The sequence below is a fragment of the Panthera pardus genome, unplaced genomic scaffold, assembly GCF_024362965.1.
Source record: "Panthera pardus isolate Hobbes unplaced genomic scaffold, ASM2436296v1 HiC_scaffold_11, whole genome shotgun sequence".
Lineage (NCBI taxonomy): Eukaryota > Metazoa > Chordata > Mammalia > Carnivora > Felidae > Panthera > Panthera pardus.
In genome coordinates, this window is record NW_026526666.1 from 2337833 (window position 1) to 2363957 (window position 26125).

A 26125-nucleotide genomic window follows, 5' to 3' on the forward strand; every position below is an offset into this window, starting at 1 on the left:
GGTCATACTCCTGCAATGGTATATACACAAGTTGCAGTATTTTTCTCTCCTTCAGGACCTTTTAGCTATTACACAGATAAAATTAACTTGTATCATGGTTAAATTTTTGTACAATGAATCCCATCTTTTCGTGGATTTTCAGTATAAAGTGAGAGATATGTTCAATTGGAGGAAATTTTGGTTTAAAGGCTAGTAAAGTCTACATTAGTGACTGTAGCAAGCTCTTCAAAGACGCACCAAAACAGTGAATAAGAAACAAAAAAGGCATAAAAAAAGCAAAACAACAACAAAAAAAGACACATATTGAAAGTAAACCCATCATTTTGTTAGAAATCATGGCACCAAAATAATTTATACTAATGTAAAATACTACTTTCAAAACAGCTCAAATAACCAAGCAGGAGAAAACCTGAATTAAATGGACCACGTTGTACCAGTCACCGAGCTTCTATCAAATTTCAATATATTTCAGTAGGATTGCATTAAACTTTTGGGTTACTAAGACTTTGCTTTTGGCATTTTGTGGAAGCTATTGATGTGATTGAACTAAAGTTAAATGGAAACACAAACACAGCCTTGGCAAAAATCTAAACTGTATTAAGAAATAAGTAGGGGGACACACTTATTAAAACATGAGGCAGAAGAGTATACCAAAATCCTGTCAACAGGCATTGGGCATTGAATAAGTAAGTTCTCTATCTTGTAACTGTAAGTTTGGATTTGGCATGCTAAACTTCTCTGTAACAAAATATACCTACATTCTAATCTTTTACCACAGAATAAGAAAAGCACACGTTGGCTTAAAGATAGCTAAAACACTGAATACATTTTATTATCTTTGTAGGAGGTCCCCAAGTCAGTTGTTAGCTACTTCACATTATTTCTTAAACATTTATCTATTTAGAGAGAGAGACAGAGAATGAGAGAGAGCAGTGGAGGGGCAGAGAGAGAAGGAGAGGATCTCAAACAGACTCTGCACTGTCAGCGCAGAGTCTCATGTGGGGCTCGGAAGTCACAAACCGTGAGATCACAACCTGAACGGAAATCAAGAGTCACTGACTCAAGAGTTAACTGACTGAGTCACCCAGACGCCCCTACTTCATATTATTATTTTTTACTTCATATTATTTTTAAATTTAATTTTTTAATTGTATCAAAGTAGTACAGGTACATAGTTTAAAAAGTCAAATAGAGTGATAAAAGTCACAATATAACACTCTATTCCCCCCCCCCCCCCGCCAACTTGTATTTCCTAAGACGATCACTGCAACTTTTTAGTGGTTTCTTTGAGGGTAAAACACCAAATTTTCAAAAACATGTTTTATACTGCTATTTCTTGATTTTTCAGTTTCAGATACTATTGTCTATTAACTTGCAACTACAAAAGAGGAGGATTTACCTCTTTGACACAGTATCCCTCCCCAACACATATTTCTACCCTTTCCTCCTGATAGTTATTATCTCATACTCTTTATTGATGTATAAATAACATACAGCATCACACACTAGTTGCAGGTGTACAATATAGTGATTCAACAATTTTCTACATTACTCAGCGCTTGTCAAGGTAAGTGTGCTTCTCATTCCCCTCACCTATTTCACTCATCCCTCCAGCCACCTCCCCTCTGGAAACCACCCGTTTGTCCTCTGTATTTAAAACTCTGGTTTTTTGGTGGGCTTTTTGCCTCTGCATAGTAGGCCTACCTCCCTTTCTGCCTCCTGCCGCCTCGGTGCCTGTGGAAAAGCTTCCAGTGAAGGGGGACAAAAAAAAAAAAAAAAAGAAGCAAGTTCTGAAGTTTACCCTTGACGGCAACTACCCTGTAGAAGATGGAATCGTGGATGCTGCCAATTGTGAGAAGTTTCTTTAAGAGAGAATCAAAGTGGGGGTGCCTGGGTGGCTCAGTCTGTTAAACTCCAACCTCGGCTCAGGTCATGATCTCATGGCTCGTGAGTTCAAGCCCCGCATTGGGCTCTGTGCTGACAGCTCAGAGCCTGAAGCCTGTTTCAGATTCTGTGTCTCCTCTCTTGCCTCTCCCCTGCTCACGCTCTCTCTCTCTCAAAAATAAACATTAAAAAAATGTTTTAAAAATGAATTAAAGTGTAAGGAGAAGGAAAAGAGGAGGAGTGTGAGGAGAGGAAAAGCTGTGAATCTCGGGTAGGGGTTATGACCATTGAAGGGAGCAAGAGCAAGATTACAATAATTTTTTTTATTAAGACTTTTTTTAATGTTTATTTATTTTTGACAGAGAGAGAGAGAGAGAGAGAGAGAGAGAGAGAGAGAGAGACAGAGGAAGCATGAGTGGGGGAGGGGCAGAGAGAGAGGGAGACACAGAATGCCAAGCCGGCTCCAGGCTCCAGGCTCCGAGCTGTCGGCACAGAGCCCGACGCGCGGCTCGAACTCACACACTGTGAGATCATGACCTGAGCTGAAGTAGGATGTTCAACCGGCTGAGCCACCCAGGCGCCCCAAGATTATGATAATATTTGAGGTGACTTTTCCCAAAAGGTATTTGAAATATCAAACCAAAAAAGAAGATTAATCTACGTGATGGGTTGTGCACAGTTACTAACAGCAGAGTTACAAATCATTACTTCCAGATTAACTAGGACCAGAAAGAGGAGGGAGAAGAGGGTTAAAACTCATTTATCTGGAATATTTTATATGAGTGCATAATAAAATTTGGGAACCAAAAAAAAAAAAGTTCTGTTTTTTGGTCTCTTTTCTTCCTTGTTTGTTCATTTGTTTTCATTTTCTTTTTTTTTAAATTTTTTGATCTTTATTTATTTTTGAGAGAGAGAGTGTGAGCAGGGGAGGAGCAGAGAGAGAGGGAGACACAGAATCTGAAGCAGGCTCCAGGCTGCAAGCTGTCAGCACAGAGCACGATGTGGGACTTGAACTCGCGAACTGTGAGATCATGACCTGAGCAGAATCGGACGTTCAACCGACTGAGTCAAACAGGCGCCCCATGTTCATTTGTTTTCTTAAATTCCTCATATGAATGAAATCAAATGGTGTTTATCCTTCTCTGACATTTCATTCAGCACTGTACCTTCCAGGTCCACCCATGTTGCTGTAGATGGCAAAATCTTATTCTTTTTTATGGATGAATATCATTCCACTGTGTTGTATGCCACATGTATGACATCTTCTTTATCCATGGATGGACACTTCAGTTCTTCCATATCTTGGCTGTTGTAAATAATGCCGCAGTAAACACACAGGTGCATGTATCTTTTTGAATTAGTGTTTTTGTTTTTTGGGTGGGGGGGGGGGTAGACACCCAGTAGTGGCATTACTAGATAATATGGTAATTCGTGTTTTTATTTTTTGAGAAACCTCCACACTGTTTTCCACAGTGTCTGCACCAATTTGCATTCCCACCCACAGTGCATGAGGGTTCCTTTTCCTCCACATCCTCCCCAACACTTGTTATTTCTTGTCTTTTTGATTCTAGCCATTCTGATAGGTATGAGGTGATATCTCATTGTGGTTTCGATTTGCATTTCCTTGGTGATTAGTTACTGAATCATAATTTTAGCTAAAGCAGCATTTAGATTATCATCAATATTTATTCACAGCTGAGCCAAGCAGTGTATATTTTCTTTCTTGTACAACTTTTAACTTCCCTTGAATTGATAATAGCCTCCCCACCTTTTGCTTTAGTTTTCTAGTTGCTTTATCTTTGTTCTTGGAAAAATTTTAACGTTTATTTATTTTTTACAGAGCATGAGTGGGGGAGGGGCAGACAGAGCGGGAGACAGAGAATCGGAAGCAGGATCCAGGCTCTGAGCTGTCAGTGCAGAGCCTGACGTGAGGTTCAAACCCATGAACCACAAGATCATGACCTGAGCCGAAACCAAGAGTTGGATGATTAACCGACTGAGCCACCCAGGTACCCTATAAACTTTTTTTTTTTTTTTAAGAAAATATTCCTCTTGGAACTCTCAGTTCTCCAGTTCTGAAGTTAGACTGACTTCTCTCTAGAAGCTTTTTAGTATATTTCCTTTACCTTAGATGTTCTATAATTTCATGATAATATATCTTGGTTTAGGTCTTTTTTATTTCTTGGAAGAGCACTCAGTGAGCTCATTTGCTTAAAAATTTATTTCCTTCAACTGAGGGATGTTTTCTCATATTTTTTCTTTGATAATTTTTTTTATATGTTCCCTTTTTCTGAAATTCCAGTTAATTGTATGTTGAAACTTCTGGAATGTTCTCTAATCCCAACTTTTTAGTTCTATTTTCCATATTTTTGCTTGCTTGCTCGTTTGTGTGTTTATTTATTTGTTTATTTATTTATTTATGTATATAATTTCTGCACCTAATGTGGGGCTCAAACTCATGACCCCAAGATCAAGAGTTGTATGCTCTACTAAGCCAGCCAGGCAACTCCATCTCTCCATCTTTTTGCTTCTTATTCTTTCAGGGAGATTTCCTTAACTTTAACTATTGAATTATTAATTTCTGCATTCATATTTTTAATTTTCATAAGCCCTTTCTTCCATGAATGTTCTTTTTATAGCACTATTTTATTTTCACAAATACATTATCTTTTATAATGTTAACTTAGGCTTTCTTCTAAAAATTATCTTCTGCTTCTTGTCTCTGTTTCCTCTGAATTATTTTTCTTCAGTTAGGTTTTTGTTGTGGTTCTTTTTTGGTCTCTGCTTTTATGTGAAAGGATTTTCTGAAATATTTGGCTATCTTTACCTATCCATTTACACTTAAGAGTGAGGCATTTAGGGGCACCTGGATGGCTCAGTCTGTTGAGCCTCTGATTCTTGATTCCAGTTCAGATCATGATCCCAGCGTTGTGGGATCAAGCCCTGTGTCAAGCTCTGCACTGTGCATGGAGCCTGCTTAAGACTCTCTCCTTCTCCCTCTGCCCCTCCCCCACTCACACACTTGTGTGTGCTGGTGCTCTTTCTCTCTCTCTCAGGAAGAAAAAAGAGCAAGGCACTTAAATGGTGTGTGTAACTATGTATGGAAACTTGTTGACTGGTAGACTGTACAATGAGGGGGTGGGACAGGTATCTGGCCATTTCCTACTGTTTTGTCAGTATCTCTGGACTTGTCTCTTCTGGTTAGTTTCTCCAGAGAGGAAACCTCTAACTTTTTACCTGAAGGTATACCCAATTGTATGATGAATGGAGGAGAGAAAGGGTTGGTTTGTTGGGGGAGAGTTCTCACTATTTGAAATATAGATTTTTCACTTTTCCTGCCAATTTTCATTACATTTAACTTGGTCTTAGTTATACCAGGTGTTTCTGAGTTTAGAATACCTTATTTTGACCTCTGCGATTCAGAGTTGGGAAGGAATTCAGTTGCTTTTAACGTGAACTTCAAAAACAAAACCAACCAAACAAAAAACCATGAACTTCAACCAAATCTGTTTTAGCCACACCCTTCCCCTCATCTTCAGGGGTTCTTAGTGCTTCCAAATTCAGAATTTTTGTGTGGTTCTAATGTAAATCAGTTTGTCTCTCAATCTCCTGCAAGCAGTTAAGTTTCAACTTCCCCCTCTCTTCTAAGATGATTGCCTCTAGTCTATAGGGATCTCTGAAGGGGATCCCAATAATGGCATTCCTTCTTGGTGGAGTGGTCCTGAACAAGTTGAGAAATAAAGCAACAGGCAGATATGGAGACAAACATATCACTTGTATTACTAAGTGATGGAGGCCAGATAGGAGATGTACTTTTTAGGATGAGAGTTAATGGGCCTGCTGCTAACTGTGCCCAGAACCAGGCAGTCTGGACTGAGGTGGACTTTGGTATGGACAAACCAAGCAGAATTATGTGCTTTGATGAACAGGCTCCCTCTCCCAAGAGCAAGGAGCAGAGTGGAACACTCCACTTAGGTTGGATGAACAAAGGGCTGAGAGAGGCCCAGTTATACTAACCAAGCTTTTTTCACAAGAGGTCAGACATCAGGAGTAAGGAAGCATTTCTGAACTAAATGGTACATCACTTTGCAGATGCTAAGATTTTGTTGAGCTCTCTTATCAGCTCTCTTCTCTTTGCTCACTCTCTTTGTCCTTTTGGGTTTAGGTCTTTAAAATTTCTTTTTATTGAGCTATATAATTGACATGTAACATTATAGTAGGTTTAGGTTCCCAGCATAATGGTTGGATATTTGTATATACGGTGAAATGCTCACTGTATGTCTAGTTAACATCCATCACCACACAGAGTTACAAATTTGGGTTTAGATCTTATTCATTTAAAGTTATTTTAGTAAGGTTTGGGAAGAAATGGAAGTAAATATGTATATTAAATTATCTTCCTTTTTTTTTTTTAAATGTTTATTTTTGAGAGACAGAGCGTGAGCAGGGGAGGGGCAGAGAGAGAGAGACACACACACACAGAGAATCAGAAGCAGGCTCCAGGCTGTTAGTACAGAACCTGACGCGGGGTTTGAACTCACAAACTGTGCGATCATGACCTGAGCTGAAGTCAGGTACCCAACCAACTGAGCCTCCCAGGCGCCCCTAAATTATCTTCCTTTTAACCAGAAAGTTTACATTAGTCTTTTGAAAGTAATTTTAAAAAGCTTTTTAATGTTATATATTTATTTTTGAGACAGAGAGAGACAGAGCATGAGCAGGGAGAGGCAGAGAGAGAGGGAAACAAAAGAATCCGAAGCAGGCTCCAGGCTCTGAGCTGTCAGCACAGAGCCCGATGCGGGGCTCAAACCCACTAACCATGAGATCATGACCTGAGCCGAATTCCGCCGCTCAACCGACTGAGCCACCCAGGGGCCCCAGAAAGTAATTTTGTTACCAAGGTTACAAATTCTTTTAAAGAAAACTGTTGGGTCCCCTGGGTGGCTCAGTCGGTTGAGCGTCTGACTTCGGCTCAGGTCATGATCTCACGGTTTGTGGGTTCGAGCCCTGCATCAGGCTTACCACTTGCCGCTTGCTCAGAGCCTGGAGCCTGCTTCAGATTCTGTGTCTCCTTCTCTCTCTGCCCTTCCCCCGCTCATGCTTTGTCTCACTCTGTTTCTCAAAAATAAATAAATGCAAAAAAAAATTAAAAAAGAAAACTATTTATTATTTGTGCTACTGGGAGAATGCAATGATGCAATAATTCCTAGGTTACAGTCTCTCAATCCATTGCAATACGGATTTATTTGGGAGACTTACTCTTCTAATTTTGTTTGACTTTGGCTAATGTTAAAACCAGGTTGCACAATGTTAACATATAAAGAGGTGACTCAGACTGGAAAATCTCGGCCATGAATTAAAAAATTTTTGCAGATATTCCACCAAATTTGGTTTTTCACACAACAGTAATAAAAAATTTTACCACAACAATGTGTATGCTTCCCACTTCAGTGTTTACTAACAACCCCTAAGGTGAAAAGGATCCCGAATTAAAGAAAGAATGGAATTGGAAAACACCTGGAAAATGCAGGGTAGTTCAATTATTTTATAATATTCATGGTGCCAATCAAACCCTTTTCTTAAAAAAAAATCTCATATCTTCAACTAAGTTTTTAATAGAATAATCAAGTTTATTTATTAGTTCTAGAGTTTTTTGTATCTCAACAGGGGTCATAATATCGAATATCTATTTGTAGCATTCTGGGCATCAGTAGGAAGTAAGAATGATATTTCAGGGAGAAGAACATTTTGTTCATCTGAGAATTAAACAGGATTATAGAGGCGCCTGGTGGCTCAGTTGGTTAAGTGTCTGACTGGCTCAGGTCACGATCTCACTGTTCGTGAATTCGAGCTCCCGCATTGGGCTCTCTGCTGTCAGTGCAGAGCCCGCTTCGGATCCTCTGTCTCCCTCTCTCTGCCTCTCCCCCCCCCTCTCAAATATAAAATAAATATTAAAAAAAGTAAACAGGATTATAATGGCCCACCTTTGGAAAAATATTTTAATTTTGATCACAGGAATTGGATTTGAGATTCATCTTCACAATTTACTAAGCACAGGACCTTGGGTATATACCCTTGCTTAGTTATCCACTGTAACAAATCACCTCAAAACTGAATAGTTTAAAAGAACAACCATGCTTTATTTACTCAAGATTCAGGGGGAATAAGTCACCTCATTCCTGAGGGAAACTGATCGCTTCTCGGCCTTTTTGGCTAAGATCAAGTGTAGTATCTGAAGGAAAATCTGGATGGTACATCACGGTGGTCACCACAGTTCTAACAGGATCTGTGGGTTTTGGTAGATAGACTCAGCTCTCTTATAACCTGCCACCGAGGAAGTTGAGGAATAAATACTCCAACCTCACAGTCCTCCAGACTTCCGATCTTCTGCCAGTGCCCTCTCCCATGCACCAAACTCAGGAAGTCACAGGACTCTGTGGGTTTTGAGTTACAGAGCAGGGTGGAGAAGGGTGAAGAGTGGATCTAGAGGGGCAACAGAAGATATTCGGCAGCAGAAGGTGAGTTTAGTTTTTGAACATTAAAGGCATGTTGAGCTAAATAATATCCTGATGTGTACATCTTATTGGTGGATTAGAGGAGTGGTCCCAACCACACTCTCATTCATTCAATTCCTTGCTCCTTTGCTTTCCTCTACCTTCTGATAACTTAACCTCATTTTTCATCCTGCCATTTAAAATAAACTCTGCCGTATTACTTCAGCTTAAAACGTGTCCTAGTTCATGAGTTTGGCTTTTCTCCTGACCCTATTTTATTTTTTCATCCTTCATTTAGCTCCATATACCCATCTACTAGCCTGGTAATGTTCTTCATCCAACCTCTTCCTGACACCTTTCCTTCTGTGCACCAATCCTCTGGAGACTCTTTCTTCGCCCAGTCTCTTATCCTGGCTTCTTGATTAAGACTAGAAAGAGGTGAGGTAAGGCACATGAGAGATGACAGGTGGGTGGGAACTATGGGATGGGGGGTGGGGGGGAAGGCTCACTTTGGTGGATCCCTGTCTATGCTTACTACAGTGTATTTTCTGAAGCTATTATCCAATGGCAAAACGAATTCATGGCCTTTCCCCACATTGATTATTTCCAACATACTCTCCCATTCTGTGTTCTGATATAAAAGTCCTACCATTTAACCTCAATAATCATCTCTTCTTTGAAACTCTTTGGCTTTCATGTATCGCCTGCCCTCAAATTCAACCTCATTTTTTTTTTTAATGTTTATTTTTGAGAGACAGAGAGAGACAAAGCGCAAGTGGGGGAAGAGCAGAGAGAGGGTGACACAGAATCCAAAGCAGGCTCCAGACTCTGAGCTGTCAGCACAGAGCCCGACAGGGGGCTCAAACCCACAGACCGTGAGATCATTACCTGAGTGGAAGTCGGAGGCTCAACTGACTGAGCCACCCAGGTACCCCTCAACTCATTCTTTTCTGCCTGTTCCTTAATTTATTTTGGTAGACAGTCCCTCTCTCCTTCCCCTCAATCATATTTTGCTCCCCTTTGCTGGATAGCCTTCCTCTTAAATATGGGCATCTTATTATTTTTTCTCATAGTCTCAACTATTATTCATATGTGTATGGCTCCTAGATCTGAATCGCCTTCCCTGAACTCTCTTTGGGATGCCATTCCAGAGTTCCAAACCCTGCTGTGGCTGGTGGGATGAGACCAACCATAGGTCTTCTACTCAAGCTGGTACTAAAATGTACTTTCAGGTTTCTTTATAGCCCTTTTGTTCCACCACTCCTGCCCCTCCCCCCACCCCTTTTAAAACTCTTCCTTTAACTGTTCCTCAATCCATTTGGTTGTTTTCATATCATCCTGGCTTCCTTTAGCCTGTGTGAAAACAAAACAAGCTTAACTAACGCTGAATTGACTGCCCCACCCCCCAAGTCATTTTATACCAAAAGCTCTCCCTTTCCCTGTTTTCCTCTTCACAAAATTTCCTTTTCAAGATTTCAAAGGAAACACTTATCGAGAAGATAATCACTATTTTCTTTCCCCATAAAGTACTTAACATGCAAAATACTAAATATTTACATTTTAAATGTAAGCCTAATTGAGGAGCGGTGTGTCTCTGAGTGGGAGAAGCAGAGGTGGTGGCAAAGTGGTGAGGAGTCTGTTTGAAACCCTTAAAGGTCTCTAACCCGAGAAACTGAAAAAATAGCCAACAAGCACTCCGCTGAGAGGAATTGGGACTAATTCATCCACTTTCTTCTCCAAATCATCTGGAATTTCTTTGGGTGTTTATCCTGAGAGTGGTGTAAGGGAATGAGAAGGACAACATTTAAGCAAGAACTGAGAAAAGTTAGACTGCTCAAGACAAAATTAAAAAAAACAACAACAAACAAAACTCATCCCGCTGGTTTATACTCGCATTCAGACTTTTAAAGGCACATTTTACCTACAGATATCCATTGAAACCAACGGAGGGGAAATTAGAAAGGAGAGGCATTGGGGTACCATTTCTATGCGAATCGACGTCTGATTTTCATTAGTCCAGCACTGTTTTTCCTCCAAGGACTTAGTGTTTATTACAGCAACAATTACCCCAGTAACAATTCCTTCAGGGTAGTTTTGTTTAAAGGTGCCTAACTTACATACTTCACCCAACTTCTTTCAAAATCGTTCAGTCCTTCAGGGTGGAAGTTAAAATACTATCTTTATCCCGGCTCTGGTTCTGCACCAGAAGACTGTCTCAAGAAGGGCAGTACCATGAAGGCACGCTTTTTAGATCATGTGCACGTTGCGGCGCACCTTGGCTGCAAGGTGCTTTAAAAAGGCCAAGAGCTCGTGCGTGCTGTGTACCAAATGATCAGTCCTGCAACCTGGGCACGTAAGATGCTTTCTCCCTCCCTTTCACACTAAAAACAAAAAAACCCAAACAAATCCAGCGAGCATCAAAACCGTCCGAACGCCTAGGGAAAGCGCGCCAACCACACAAAGAAAAGGAGGGGGGCTACAGGGATTCAAAATCATTTCCCCAGGACGAACACCCTCCTGGACCTATCGGAGTTAACTGCGCGCTTGGTCGTAGCCAATAGACACAGTACTTCTGGTTCAGGTCCACCCTGAAGACTGACGGACATTTGTGCAGCCCAATGAAACAGTGCGATGCTGAAGACTTGACCAATACATTCGGGAGGTGGGTGGAGTGTAGGCCAGGGGGTTGGCGGTGCCGTGTCATGGAGGCTCAGTCTCAGAGCAGCCATTGAAGGGGAAGGAACTGCGGGTGTGTGTGTGTGTGCGTGTGTGTGTGTGTGTATGTGTGTGTGTGTGTGTGCGCGCGCGTGTGTGTGTGTGCGTGTGAGTGCGCGCGAGTGTGTGGACAAGGAGGTGGGGGCAGTCGAGTTAGAGTCCCAACTCCTTGGACTCCATTTGCTATTCTCTTCTTTCTTCCCCACACCTATCTGGTGGTGGTGGGCGTTTATATTTGCTTTTCTTTTCATTCATTTACAAATCTTTTAAAATTAAGGGTTGGGGGTAGTGGGAAAGGCAGGAAAGGGTAAGGGAAGGGAGTAGCCGCAGAAGAGCAGGAGGAGGACATGGAGATGAAGAAGAGGATTAACCTGGAGTTAAGGAACAGAGCCCCGGAGGAGGTGAGATGACTCAGCCCCCTCCCCTTCCCCACCGGACCTGTATTGGGAAGATCGGCTTTGTAGGGATCCGGGTGGGTGTCTGAGGAGGGGTATTGAGTTAACCCCGTAACCCTGAGATTACGGTTTGGGGGAAATATTTAATTTTAAGTGTTAAATCATTAAAATCTTCTACTTAAAAATGGCGAAGGTTTAAGTTTCTAGAGGCGTTTTTGTGTGTACCCGGGGGCTTAGCCTCCTTCAGCCCTCTTCGAGTCGGGAGTCCTGTCCTGGTGGGGGCAGGAAGCGGAGTGTTGGGGGCCGCTCCGCCGCCTCGTCCCCTCCTCCTCCTCCTGGGGGCCGGTGGCGTGGGGGCGACCCACCGGTCGCACTTGCCCCCGCTGCAGCCATCGTCGCCTGAGAACTTAGTCCAACTTTTCTGCAACGCTGCCAACTCTTTTTTTCTTTTTTTCGGGGGGTGCCCGCGGCCTCGAGGCCCTTGGGTGTCTGACGTCGCGCCGGGCGCGGGCTGGGGTCCCTGGCGGAGTCCGCGTACCGTTTGCCGACGGCTGCGCCCACTCCCCCGGGAAGCGGCGCGCGCCGCCCGCCGCCGGGCGGAATCTGGGTCAGCGGTCGGTTCCGCGGCCGCGGGTAAGTTTTGGGAGTCGTCGCCCAGACGGGAGGTGGGGAGGGGACGCGAGGCGTAATCCCCTCGGTCTCCCCGCGGCGTAATGCTACTCGGCGTGTCGTGTCGTAGTGGCCGTCACTCCGAATTTGATCCCGGGAGAAGGTTTCACAGAACTCAACAAATGGGCCGTAGTAGTTTTGTGCGTTAAAGCTGGGCTCGGCGAAACTAAATGATGCGCTCTTGCTGCCGTCGCCTCAGTTAAAGAGACGGGGTTGGGAGGGGCCACGTGAGGCGGGTCGCGGCCAACTTTTCGGGGGTCGGGCGGGAGGCGTTTCCGCCTCCTGCTTGAGGGCGCTTCCTCGGCTGCACCCTGCCCTCTCCGCCCGGGGCGGAGGTGCCGGGCACGCGGGCGGGGAGGCGACCCCCTGTTCCCTCGAGGAGTCCCCGCCCCGTCTTGGGTTTCCCGTGGGTCGGAGCTGCGGGTCGCGAGAGCGGGGCCCGTGGTCCGTGAGGAAGCTCGCACTCCAGGACGCCGAGGAAAGCGTCGAGTCTTGTTAATTGCGGCCTCTGAAATAAACACGAGAGGTGGAACATGAGGATACAGTTGTTTTCTGCAGGGGTGGGTGGGGGTGGTGCCTGCGCACACCAGCACAGGGGAGGAGTGGGCTCTGTTCGGTGGGCTGTGGTGGCCTGCAGAATGTCTTAATTGTGTGTGTGTGTGTGTTTTAAGTCCCTTTTTCTCTGAAATTGGCAAAGGGCGGGGAGGAGGAAACAGTCGCTGCTATCACCCCAGAGAGAGATGGGAGTTTTCTAGGGCCTACTCTTTGGGGGCTTCAGGAAAAAAAAAAAGCTGCCTTACAGAAGCACACATTTAGTATGCTTTGTATGTCTTAGTTTGGAAAAGTGAATTTGCTCCTCCATACCCCCCTTTCATTTACCTACCCTATCCATAGTAATTTCCTTGCCAGTTTTGGGGAGTGCCGGATGTTGCTTTTTTGCAGTCTCTCCTTCCTCCCCTGTGGTGTAATAACGGTCTCTTGTATTTGTATAGCTCTTTACTGTTTACAAAACCTGTTTGTGTTTGTTTTTTACTTTTCTCCTTGGAGGGACTTGTAAGGTGGATTGTATTGTTCTAGAATCCAAATTAGCAAATGGAGTCCCCTCCGGGGCAGTGAAGTTACTTAAGTGGAAGAACTGGCTTTCTGACACCAAATCTTGTGGCTCTCTCTCCTCCCGCTCAGCTGGACCAGGAGTCAGAAGATTTAGAGTGAGGCACAGTTCTGTCATACAAACTGTGTGACCTTAGCCAAGTCATTCTTACCCTTTGGGCCTTGGCTTCCTTACCTCTAAACAGATCATATACCTTCTCTGGTCTCTAAAATAATTGTCAAAGTCATACTCAACTAGAGAAGGCGGCATTCCTCGTTGCTAATTTTTAGCCCTCAAAATACCTCAAACATATTTTTGCATTGGGAATAGACTGCCAGAGTCTCCTGTCTCCCCCTTAAGATTAAGTCCTTCCAGGTCCACACAGCGGCAAGTTTTGTTCTACAACTGTGACCTAATAGAGGATGCAGCCCCTCCCCCTCCCCCACTGTGGGAGAAACAAAAATGCTAGGAGGGTGTTACAGAGAAATAACATTTTGTCAAGGATGTATCATTCTGGGTGACATTGTTAGGCCACTCTAAAAGCCAGATTTCTCAGCATGAGCTTTCTAACATTTCTTCACGAAGGGTAATAAGGTATTTGGGAGTTATGGTGGCATTTATCAACCAAAGATCAAGGAATTTAAACTGGAAACATGAATAAAATAGTCTCCTTTCTTCTCCCTTATGCTTTAGGGAAGCTCCCTGGAATCCTTTACCAGTAGCCCAGGCATCACCTCACTGTAAAGTATATGCTCTCATGTTGAGAGTCCTTCTCATCACGGGCAGAAGCAAGTTTCACATGGGACCTTTTTCAAAGTTTTTTTCCCCTGCATCAGTGATTTCAACAGGCATTGAACTAATTGGTCTAAGTTTAAATTTAAAAGGTTAACTTATAATGATGACTTTAGATTGTATTTCAGGTTTTGGTGGGGGAGGAGAGAATGAAAAGGATCTGGGTAAGGGGATTGATGTGTGTATTCTTTTTTTAAAGTTTATTTTGTGAGAGAGAAAGCAGGAGTGGGGGAGAGGCAGTGAGAGAAGAAGAGAATCCCAAGCAGGCTCTGAGCTGTCAGCACAGAGCCCAAGGTGGGGCTCAAACCCACAAACCACGAGATCATGACCTGAGCCAAAGTCTGATGCTTAACTGACTGAGCCACCCAGGCGCCCCAGGACTGATGGTTTTATCTTCATATTTCCAGTGTGTCAAGACTCAGATCTTTTGCTAAACAGATTGCAGAGTAAAGACTCATTCATTTTCTGTCTTACAGGTGACAGAATTAGTCCTTGATAATTGCCTATGTGTCAATGGGGAAATTGAGGGCCTGAATGATACTTTTAAAAAACTAGAGTTTCTGAGTATGGCTAATGTGGAACTAAGTTCACTGGCTCGGCTGCCCAGCTTAAATAAACTTCGAAAGGTAAGTTGGCATTAAGCTTGAAATCATCATAATTTTGAGGCCCAGGTTTTGGCCAAGTGAAACAACCATTCTGCCTTCTAATTAGAAGTTTCTAAACTTCTACAGATAAGAAAAAGGGTTATGTAGGATTTTGGAATCAGCTCTATTAATGCTTTTAGAAATTTACATTTAATAATGAAATTGCTTTATGACATGAATTTGGATTTAATATCTACCAAATATTTTTCTCTGAAACATAAAGATCCAACTATAATACGACTGGAGCCAAACTAGGGTTATAAGCTTACTCTGTAGGGGTTCTAATATATTATTTGGCATTTGTAGGTGGGAATTTGGAAATTAATAATTTGTGACAGTTTCTTGAAGCCAGAGAGAATGACAATTGTTTTTCTTCTTCACATGGATATATTTTGAAAATCTGATCTGCCCTAAGCTTTCACAATGGTTTGTTTTCTCTCCATGTTGAATATTTAGTTGGAACTCAGTGACAATATAATTTCGGGAGGCTTGGAAGTCCTGGCAGAGAAATGTCCAAATCTTACCTACCTCAATCTGAGTGGAAACAAAATCAAAGATCTCAGTACAGTAGAAGCTCTGGTAAGTGGAAAGTCTCTGGACTTTCTCTTTTTTGGTTGATTTTCTGAGATTTGCTTCTGTTTTATTGATTTATATTTCATTATTGATTTATATTTCACTGTTTGAAACTTCTGAATTTCTTACATGTTTTGATCTAGATGGTTACTGCTTTTACTTCTTTTAAAGATTTTTTAAAATGTTTATTCATTTTTGAGAGAGAGAGAGAGGGAGACCAAGCACGAGCAGGGGAGGGACAGAGAACGAGGGAGACACAGACTCTGAAGCAGGCTCCAGGTTCTGAGTTGTCAGCACAGAGCCCTGTGTGGGGCCTGAACCCACGAACCTTGAGATCACGACCTGAGCTGAAGTTGGATGCTTAACTGACTGAGCCACCCAGGGGCCCCTGCTGCTCTGATTTAAAGAAAAGCTTGGGAGGAGGTAAAAATTGTTGACAATAAGCTTGACTAGATTTAAGCTAACCACAATGTTGTTATTGTCTATTTATGCACATATTTTGTCAACAGAATCTATCAAGTGGCTACCATAGTAAGGCACTAATCAGGTGCCGCAGTTACAGTGGTGAACAGAATAAAGCCCCTTCCCTCGTGATACTTGCATCCTGGGGCCTCATTAAGAGAATTGATACAATAACCCTTCATTATAAAATGCGAAAGATCCAAAAATCATTCTGATTTCAAATATGTGTTTTCTGGTTCATGAATTACAAAGAAGTAATATAGTATTTAAAATCTTGAAATGTAAGCTTTAACTTTTTACTTTTCCAGCAAAATCTTAAAAATTTGAAAAGCCTTGACTTGTTTAACTGTGAGATCACAAACCTGGAGGATTACAGAGAAAGTATTTTTGAACTGCTGCAGCAAATCACTTACCTAGATGGATTTGACCAGGATGATAATGAGGCACCGGACTCAGAAGAAGAGGATGATGAAGGTAATCATTCTTAATGCCTATAAATACAGCCTCCAGTCTAGCTGTGCAATTTAGATTGGGCCTGGATATTTAGGTGTTGGGGGGGAAAAAAGAGATTAGTAAGAAGAAAAATTTAAAAACCCAAAGCCCTAATCCTGTGTTTCTTCTTTAAGATTTCTGATAGCTTGGGGAATTTAATGATTATTGTAGTACCAAGCTCCATGAAAATTTTATATCTGTATAAACTGTGTAACCACCACCTAGTAAAAGTGGTAACTTTTAAAATAGTACCTTTTATTTATTTATTTTTTTAAAAAAGGAACCATTCCTTGCGTGTTATCCATAATAGCCAAGAAATGGAAACAATCCAAATGGCCTATCAACTGATGGATAAACAAAATGTGATACGTCCATACAATGAAATATTATTCTGTCATAAGAACGAATGAGGCACTGATAAATGCTGTACCTTTGAGAACATTCTATGAAGTGAAAAAAGCCAGACACAAAAGGCCACATTTTGTATGACTTCATTTGTATGGCGTGTCCAGAATAGGCATATTCATAGAAGATGGAGTAGTGGTCACCAGGGCTGGGGGAGAGGAGATTGGGGAATGACTGTAAATGTGTATGGGTTTTTTTGAGGGGGGTGATGAAAATGTTCTAAAATTAGATACTGAATATACATGTTTGGATAAATGGGTGACTAACAGATGATGGAATGGATCTTGTTAGTTATGGGATACTGTTTATTATTCTTGGTTGAAAAGTTTTTTGTGTTTTTTTTTTTAAGTTTATTTATTTTGAGAGAGAGTGCATCAGAGAGCGCAAGTGGGGGAGGGGCAGAGAGAATCCCGAGCAGGCTTTGTGCTGTCAGCCACAGAGCACAGCCCGGGGCTCCCCGCCTCATGAACCTTGAGATCATGACCTGCTCAAATAAAAGACCCCATAAAAGTTTTTAGTGTAACGGGGTGCCTGGGTGGCTCAGTTGGTTAAGCGTCTGACTTTGGCTCAGGTCATGATCTCGAGGTTCCTGGGTTTGAGTTCCACATCAGGGCAGGCTCTCTCCTGTCAGCAGGGAGCTTGCTTGGGATCCTTTGTCCCCCACCTCCACACCCCTCCCCCACTTACACTCCCTCTCTCTCAAAAATAAATATTTTTAAAAAAAGTTTTTTACTCTAAAAAGAAATTTGATGGATAAACAATGTTAGAAAATGATGGAATGGAATGATAGATAAAAGAGCTTTGAAGTGTCCACAAAATAAAATAAAGTTTAGTGCATGTAACATTTCATTTTTTATTTATTAAAGAAATTTTTTTTAATGTTTACTTATTTTTTTTTTTATTTTTTATTTTTTATTTTTTTTCAACGTTTTTTTATTTATTTTTGGGACAGAGAGAGACAGAGCATGAACGGGGGAGGGGCAGAGAGAGAGGGAGACACAGAATCGGAAACAGGCTCCAGGCTCCGAGCTGTCAGCCCAGAGCCTGACGCGGGGCTCGAACTCACGGACTGCGAGATCGTGACCTGGCTGAAGTCGGACGCTTAACCGACTGCATCACCCAGGCGCCCCAATGTTTACTTATTTTTGAGAGAGAGAAACAGAGTGAGAGTGGGGAAGGGATAGAGAGACAAGGAGACACAGCATCCGAAGGAGGCTCCAAAGCTCTGAGCTGTCAGCACAGAGCCCAGCGTGGGGCTCCAACTCACAAACCGCGAGATCATGACCTGAGCTGAAGTGGGACGCTTAATGGACTGAGCCCCCCAGGCGCCCCTAGTGCATGCAACGTTTTGATGACAATCTATATGTTGGAAACAGTTCAGTATTTAGAAGCCATGTTTCTCAAATAGTAAAGGAGGATGTTACAAAAGGGAAGTCTTAAAAAAAAAGAAAATCACCCTGGGATACTTTCCACCCACCCGTTGGCTTAAGAGTTTGAGGTGATTGGGACAAGGGAAAATAGGATCGACATACTACCAAGAAACATTTTTCCCAGCCATTTGTTCATCTTTCAAAATATTTTTAAAGACGGAGATGAAGATGATGAAGACGAAGAGGAAGATGAAGCTGGTCCACCAGAAGGCTATGAGGAGGAGGAGGAGGACGAGGAGGAGGAGGAAGAGGAGGAGGAGGAGGAGGAGGAGGCAGGCTCAGAACTGGGAGAGGGAGAAGAGGAAGTGGGCCTCTCCTACTTAATGAAAGAAGAAATCCAGGTGAATAGGCACTTTTTACCTGCACTGAAAGCCATTTAGGCCTAAGGTCAAGTCCTAAAGTAGGAAGTTGAGTGGAAAGTGGAAAGCTGTTCCTGACTTGTGGGTCTGCATGTATCTGTCTGCCTGTCCTTTTTACCACTGTCCGTCAGCTCACAGTGTATCCAGATAATCGCAAACCCCTATTTTACCACCCAGCTATCGTTCAAAACCGCTCAGCCCTCAGTGGCGTGGGACGGTGGAGAACATTTTACAAAAGTTTCTGAGCCTCAGCTTCTGCATTTATAAAACGGAGATTATACCAACCTCTTAGGATTATTTTAAGGAACTGACAGGATAATACACTTAAAGTATCTAGTCCCCGGCACATCGTAGGCACTCAAGAAGACTTTCCTTTCCCCTAATTATGTCTTGCTAATGGTTTTGTAGTAGCTTTCCAAATGGTCTCTCTGAATACAGTGTCACCACAAAGGTGTATCATCCACAGTATGTGCTTGGGTACTCTGAATGCAAATGAGATCATGTCACCAGGCTGCATGAATCACTTTGTTTCCCTGTTGCCACCAAGACATACAAGGCCCATCATTATTAGCCCCTGCTTCCTCCTCTAGCCTCTTCTCCCTCAGTACCAAATTAAATTGTCACACCGAGCTATTTCTTGCCTTTCTGACTGTAGCTACATTGTGTATTCTATCTGTAGTGACTTTCTACCCATGCTCTCTGGTGAACTTTATTTTCTGTTCTTACTGAGGTAAACATAAGTATAGTAAAGCTTGTAAAGTACACTGATTTTATGTACAAGTCCATGACCAAGCCACTTATGTATATATACTCCTGTGACTGCTATGCAAATCATGCATTGCAGACTCTTTAAAAACTCAGTTTTGGAGTTGCTTCATTATTGAAGCTTTCTGTAAGTTTTCATAGATAACTACTCCTTCCTCTGTTACCTTTGAACCTTGATTAGGCTTTATTGCCTGTAGACACTTTTGTAAAAACTTGTTTATTTGGCCACTTTCTACTCGAGGGTCAGCTCCTTGAGGGAAGGGCCATTTATCTTTGTATCTCAGCATCTAGTGCATTGACAGGAACATAGTAAGCTCACAGAAAACGTCAGTTGACTTGAACAAATGATCTTCAGCCCCTGGGAATTACTGTTTTCTCCTAATGTTGTTAAATTATTGTTTTATGTTAATAATTCAAAGTTTTTTATTATTAAAAATAATATCTCTTGATTTAGACTAGGAATTGTTAGCATTATTTGTTTTCCTAATGACCTTTACATTGGTTAGATAGGTAATATCACTGATGATAATTTTTCTCTGATATAATTTTATTATTTATTTATTTATTTATTTATAAGGAGGGGGAGGAGTGTAGAGAGGGAGAGAGAGAATCTCAAGTAGACTCTGTACTACCCACTCAGAGTCTGTCCTGGAGCTTGATTTCATGAACCATAAGATCACAACCTGAGCAAAAATCAAAAGTCAGATGCATAACCGATTGAGCCATCCAGGCACCCCTAGTATTAAGTAGTTTAAAAATGACTTTAAAAAGTTTTTTTTAATGTTTATTTATTTATTTATTCATTTTTTTCCCAAAAATGTTTTAACATTTATTTATTTTTGAGAGAGGGAGACACAGAATGCAAAGCAGGCTCTAGTCTCTGAGCTGTCAGCACAGAGCCTGATGTGGGGCTTAAACTCCCGAACTGGGAGATCATAACCTGAGCCAAAGTCGAATGCTTAACCAACTTGAGCCACCCAGTCACCCCATAATGTTTATTTATTTTTGAGATGGAGACAGAGGCAAGCAGAGGAGGGGAAGAGAGAAGGAGACACAGATTCTGAATCATATTCTAGGATTCAAGCTGTCAGCACAGAGCCTGATGAGGGGCTTGAACCCACAAACTGCGAGATCATGACCTGAGCTGAAGTCAGATGCTCAGCTGACTGAGCCATCCAGGCACCTGCCCCTAAAAATGACTTTCAACTGGGGCGCCTTGGCGGCTCAGTGTGTTAAGCATCTGACTCTTGGTTTTGGCTCAAGTCATAATCTTGTGGTTCGTGAGTTTAAGCCCTCTGTCGGGCTCTGGTGGCATGGAGCCATGCACTGTCTCTCAAAAGAAATAAACATTAAAATGATTTTCAACTGACTGCTGATGTTTGTGTTTATCATTCCACTGAATATTGGGAAATGTTAAAAGTGACACAGTCCAGTATAGAGCAAAAATCTCTGAGGTAATTCCCACGATGTTAAGTCAGTGTAGTACCTGCATGGTTTGAGTAATATTTTTATTTCATCTGCTCTTTAGAGGTAAGGAATTAATATGGATAAAGAAGGTCTTGATGTATCTGTAGGACATTTCGTTAAAAATGGGGATGGGGGCTGTAGAAGAATTGGGAATTGTGGTGCCCCTGTACTGTACATAGTACAATGAGGAAACATGTTATTTCCCATTAATTGGGAAAAGATCATAGTTTCTACTGAACAAGTCACTGATGAAAGCTGAGTTTTTATTGAGGGGTATTATCTAATAGATGACATTAATAACTAAAGGCTTAGATGATAGCTATACTTGTGGTGAGTGTAACAGAAGATATAGACTTGCTGAATCACCATGTAGTACACCTGAAACTAATGTAACATGGTATGTCAAGTCTACTTCAATTTAAAAAAAGGCTTAGAGATGCCTGGGTGGCTCAGTTGGTTAAGCATCTGACTCTTGATTTCGGCTCAGGTCATGATCTCACAAGGTTAGTGAGATTGAGCCCCACGCTGGGCTCTGTGCTGACAGCGCAGAACCTGCTTGGGATTCTCTCTCTCTCCTCTCTCTGCCCCTCCCCTGCTCCCTCTCTCTCTCTCGAAATAAACATTAAAAAAATAATAAAAAATAAAAAAGGCTTAAAAACATGAATCAACTTTTTAAAGTTTATTTATTTATTTTTGAGGGAGAGAGAGAAAGAGAATCCCAAGCAGGCTCTGCACTGACAGCTCGGAGCCTGATGTGGGGTTCGAACTCACAAACTGTGAGATCATGACCTGAGCCAAAATCAAGAATCAGATACTTGGCACATCTGGGTGGCTCAGTTGGTTTAGCACCCGGCTTCAGCTCAGGTCATGATCTCACAGTTGGTGGGTTCCAGCCCCTGCTGGGCTCTGTGCTGACAGCTCAGAGCCTGGAGCCTGCTTGGGATTCTATGTCTCCCTCGCTCTCTGCCCCTCCCCCACTCACACTCTGTCTCTCAAAAATAAATAAAATGTTAATTAAAAAAAAAAAAAGGTCAGATACTTAACTGACTGAGCCACTCCATGAATCAGTTAGTTGAACCATATTTTGTTTAAAGCAAAATCCAGAGAAGTAATTAGCTTTTGAGACTTGGGCTTTTCTAAATTAAGGAATAAATGTGATTAGTGTCTCCACTGTTTTTTAAAAAATTGCAAATATTTAAATATCCTCACTTATCATTTGCAGATAGGAGATGTTTAAAATGTGTCCCTTGTTTTTCTTTCTTTTTATTTCTTTCCCTTTCCTTCCTCTTCCTGTCCCCTCTCTCCTCTACCCTTCTCTCTTCCTTTCTTTTCGTCTTTAGTTTAAGGCTTTAGGTTCTCCTGATTTTTACTGTGGTTCCTTTTTATACTATTGGCTACCCCATCTATTCCTTCTGCTCCTTGTAGCTTGATGATGTTCTGGTATAGAATGCTTTTCAGTATTTGAATTAATTGTATAAGACTGATTTCTGATATGAGTGTTGTGCAGTTGAGTTTCTCAGGGGATCCTAGCTACGTGCTGGGAAATTAAGTTCTGTTTAGTATTTCTAGACACAAATGGGGCTATGGATACTGTGAAAGGGATGGGTTGTACAAATTTTCCTTCAATACCCAGCAGTTCTTGACATTTGCCAATTAAAGTGTTTCTTTTATGTTTATTTTTGAAAGAGATAAAGAGTGAGTGGGAGAGGGGCAGAAAGAGAGGGAGACACAGAATCCAAAGCAGGCTCTGCACAGAGCCTGATATGGGGCTCAAGCCCACGAATCATGAAATTATGAACTCAGCTGAAGTCAGACACTTAACCGATGGAGCCACCCACGTGCCCTGCCAATTAAAATATTTTTAAGGAGCAGTAAACTTTTGTGGGGTTGGAGGGGAGACCCTAGATTGGTTTCATTTTTTTCAAACGTATAGTAGAACTCAACTATTTGGCAGTAAGTGTAAAAGGCCTCTGAATAGCCAATATAAAGTAACCAAAGACATTTTCTTTGTAGGACAGTGTTTCAGCTGTTATTCTAAACCTATTTTCTCTTTTATATTCAAATCTCTAATAAGCTTATTGATCTATTTTCTGAATCCATAGCAGATTAAAATTGAAGTAGTAACCTACTGTAAAAGAGAAGGCACGAAAACTAGGAAAAGGTACAATTAAAAGTAGAGGCGAGGGTCATTTTTAAAAGGAGAAAACCATCCTACATATATTAATAGGCTCTGAGGGAATAGCATACACTAATGAGTATAGTGTTCATGGTCAAAATGATGACTGATTATGCAAGGGAAAGGTTTGTTAGCATAAAATGGTAGTGCACTTTAGAGATTTGTATCCCAATTGGTTAAAGTAAAAAAAAAAAAAAGTTATGATGTTTCAAGGCTATGTTTACATCTTAGCTATCCTGAACAGCTCTTTCACAAGAGTTGTAGATCAAGTTTTGTGACTTTTTTGTGTGATTTTTTTGCTGTTTTGATGTGTAGATTTTTAGATATAGAAGGAACTTGTAGATCTTTCTAGATGAATACTTTCTTTTATTGATTAGGAAACTGAGGTCCAGGGGCACCTAGGTGGCTTAGTCGGTTAAGTGTCCAACTTCGGCTCAGGTCATGAACTCACCGTTTGTGAGTTCGAGTCCCACGTCGGGCTCTGTGCTGACAGCTCAGAGCCTGGAGTCTGCTTCAGATTCTGTGTCTCCTTCTGTCTGCCCCTCCCCGACTCATGCTCTGTCTCTCTAAAAAATAAACATTAAAAAAAAAAAAGGAAAACTGAGGTCTAGAGAGATTAAGTGACATATTTAGTGCATATAACTATGTTGGGGCAAGAATTCAGGTAATTCCTTTCTCACTCTATAAAATAGAAGACCTTTCTTTGAAATAGTCTAAAGGTACTCTGTCCATTATAGTAGCCACTGGACATATTTCGTTATTTAAATTAAAATAAAATGAAAAATTCAGTTCCTTGTTTGTACTGGTCACATTTTATTTTTTTATTTTTATTTATTTCATTTATTTTTTAAGATTTTTTTTTATTTTTAAGTAATCTCTACACCCAGCATGGGGCTCAAACTCACAACTGCAAGATCAAGAGTTGCACACTTTGGGGTGCCTGGGTGGCTCAGTCAGTTAGGCGTCCAACTCTTGATTTCGGCTCAGGTCACGATCTCACGGTTTGTGGGTTTGAGTCCCACATTGGGCTCTATGCTGATAGTACAGAGCCTGCTTGGGATTCTCTCTCCCCCTCTCTCTGTCCCTATCCCACTTGCGCGCACACACACACACACACACACACACACACACACACTCTCTCTCTCTCTCTCCCTCTCCCTCTCCCTCTCCCTCTCCCTCTCCCTCTCCCTCTCCCTCTCCCTCTGGGTAAATAAACTTTAAAAACAAAAAAAGTTGCATGTTCTGCTGACTGAGCCAGCCAGGCACCCCTGTCCCCTGTACTGGTCACATTTTAAATGCTCAGTAGCCACATGTGGACAGCATAGATACAGAACGTTTCCATTGTTGCAGAAAGTTCTTTTGAACAGTGCTGGTCCAAAACATAAGTTACTTTCATAAAGAATCTAGATTTAGTTGGGTTCCTAGAAAACACCTATGTAAGTTAGGCACAGGTTGTCAGAATGTAGAATGACCATAGTTTTTTGCTCTTGTTGGAATGTATTATTACCAAACAGTGAAAAATATGCGTCATGGCTTTTTATTCTCAAATCAAATATTTGATTTTCAAGGATGAAGAAGATGATGATGACTATGTTGAAGAAGGGGAAGAAGAGGAAGAAGATGGTGAGTTACATTAGCCATTAAAGAAATCCTAACATTCAAGTTACAGCTATTATTCGTATACTTTAACAAATGAGTCTATAATTCAAATTGTAATTGATTTTGGTAACATAGAGCACCTTGAGAAGTATGAAACCTTTTTCTTTTAAAGTTGATTTGAGTAATCTCTACACTCAACGTGGGGCTCGAACTCATGACCTTGGGATCAAGAGTCTTATGCTCCTTGTAACAAGCCAGCCAGGCACCCCTAAAACCTCTTTAAAAGAGTAATGTTCTCAGGGCATTCAATAATTTCATTAAAAAACAAACAAACAAAAAACCAGCCTCTAACATTTATTTTTATTTAAAAAAAATTTTTTTTAATGTTTATTTATTTTTGAGAGACAGAGCACGAGCAGGGGAAGGGCAGAGAGAGAGGGAGACAGAGAATCCCAAAGCAGGCTCCAGGCTCAGCTGTCAGCACAGAGCCCTATGCGGGGCTAGAACCCATGAACTGTGAGATCATGACCTGAGCCAAAGTCGGACACTTAACCGACTGAGCCACCCAGGCACCACTCTAACATTTATTTTTAAAATGGTATGAAGAGATCATGGAACCTTGAGCCTTAATTTATTACTTTCTTAGGTCTTTCATTTTGAAGAGGGTGAAGCCTTATCTCTCAAGAGCAGTGGAATTCTCAAATAATGCTCTCTAGTCCTCTTTACCTAGGTCTTTCAAAATAAATTTAAAAATTCGCTAATAATTCTTGTAATGACAAGCCCCTAGTTTCTTGATCTGTACTTCATGATTTGGCCACAAGGGTGCACAGCAAGCCGTCATTATTTATGGATTTCTGTCTATTAAGCCTTTACAATACACTAGAATTGAAAAATTTTCAGAGAGGAAACTTAAACCTATAATTAAAAAAAAATTTTTTTTAATGTTTATTTCTTTTTGAGTGAGAGAGACAGACAGCATGAACAGGGGAGGAGCAGAGAGATAGGGAGACGCTGAATCCAAAGCAGGCTCCAGGCCCCAGGCTCTGAGCTGTCAGCACAGAGCCTGTCGCAGGGCTCGAACCCACTAACCATGAGATCATGACCTGAGCTGAAGTCGGATGCTTAACCAACTGAGCCACCCAGGTGCCCCAAACCTGTAATTTTTTTTATGCCATTAAGTTTTCACTAAGATTCAAAACTTTGTAATTTAACAGGTACTCATTTGTTAAAATTGAGTACTTTACAATTTTTCTTTCACTCTTCCTTCAGAAGAAGAAGGTCTTCGAGGGGAAAAAAGGAAACGAGATGCTGAAGACGATGGAGATGAAGAAGACGACTAGATCATTCTAAGACCAGATTCCCTAAAGTTCCTGGGTGTGCAATAGAGTGATCACATCTTCTTTGTTTCTTCATGTACCATAGTGAACCCTACAGAAAATAACCTGTAACTTTTATAGGAAAAGTGTGGTTTTACTATTTTTGCCTTATCATTCCAAATAAGATTTACTAGTCTGTTAATAATCATACTGTATGTAGAGAAAACATTTTCATTGACCCCGTTGTGAAATTCCCTAGCAATTTATTTAGAATCTTCATTTTTCTCATTCAAACTCATTGTATTAGTTATTTTTAGCCCATAATTAAAACATGATCACTTTTACACAGGCGTAGTTTGGTGCATTTCATTCATAAGGTTTTAAAGTTATTTATAGTT

The 26125-nt window shown here is 41.5% G+C and overlaps 1 protein-coding gene and 1 non-coding gene across 6 annotated transcripts; both read left to right on the plus strand.

Moving 5' to 3' along the window:
• Positions 1 to 8076: 8076 nt before the first annotated feature.
• On the plus strand, positions 8077 to 8264 carry LOC128776039 (U2 spliceosomal RNA). The gene has a single exon (XR_008421008.1). It is a non-coding gene; the product is annotated as a U2 spliceosomal RNA (small nuclear RNA).
• A 2782-nt stretch (positions 8265 to 11046) lies between these two features.
• On the plus strand, positions 11047 to 26071 carry ANP32E (acidic nuclear phosphoprotein 32 family member E). 5 transcript variants are annotated; one of them, XM_019432991.2, is made up of 7 exons: positions 11066 to 11494; positions 14516 to 14665; positions 15140 to 15262; positions 16027 to 16192; positions 18202 to 18386; positions 24381 to 24435; positions 25681 to 26071. In XM_019432991.2, the coding sequence occupies exons 1-7, from the start codon at positions 11441 to 11443 to the stop codon at positions 25749 to 25751; spliced, it is 804 nt and encodes a 267-aa protein (XP_019288536.1). In that variant the 5' UTR covers positions 11066 to 11440; the 3' UTR covers positions 25752 to 26071. The 5 variants fall into 5 exon arrangements, with proteins under 5 accessions (XP_053746105.1, XP_019288536.1, XP_053746103.1 ...); XM_053890125.1 differs by lacking the exon at positions 11066 to 11494 and adding an exon at positions 12006 to 12121; XM_053890119.1 differs by lacking the exon at positions 11066 to 11494 and adding an exon at positions 12491 to 12683.
• Positions 26072 to 26125: the final 54 nt, after the last annotated feature.

Excerpts from the sequence above, each read along its gene's own strand:
- ANP32E (XM_019432991.2), top strand. The coding sequence starts at position 11,441 with ATGGAGATGAAGAAGAGGATTAACCTGGAGTTAAGGAACAGAGCCCCG. Across the intron at positions 14,666-15,139 it reads GCTTAAATAAACTTCGAAAG|TTGGAACTCAGTGACAATAT; the intron begins GTAAGTTGGCAT and ends TTGAATATTTAG. Across the intron at positions 18,387-24,380 it reads TAATGAAAGAAGAAATCCAG|GATGAAGAAGATGATGATGA; the intron begins GTGAATAGGCAC and ends TTGATTTTCAAG.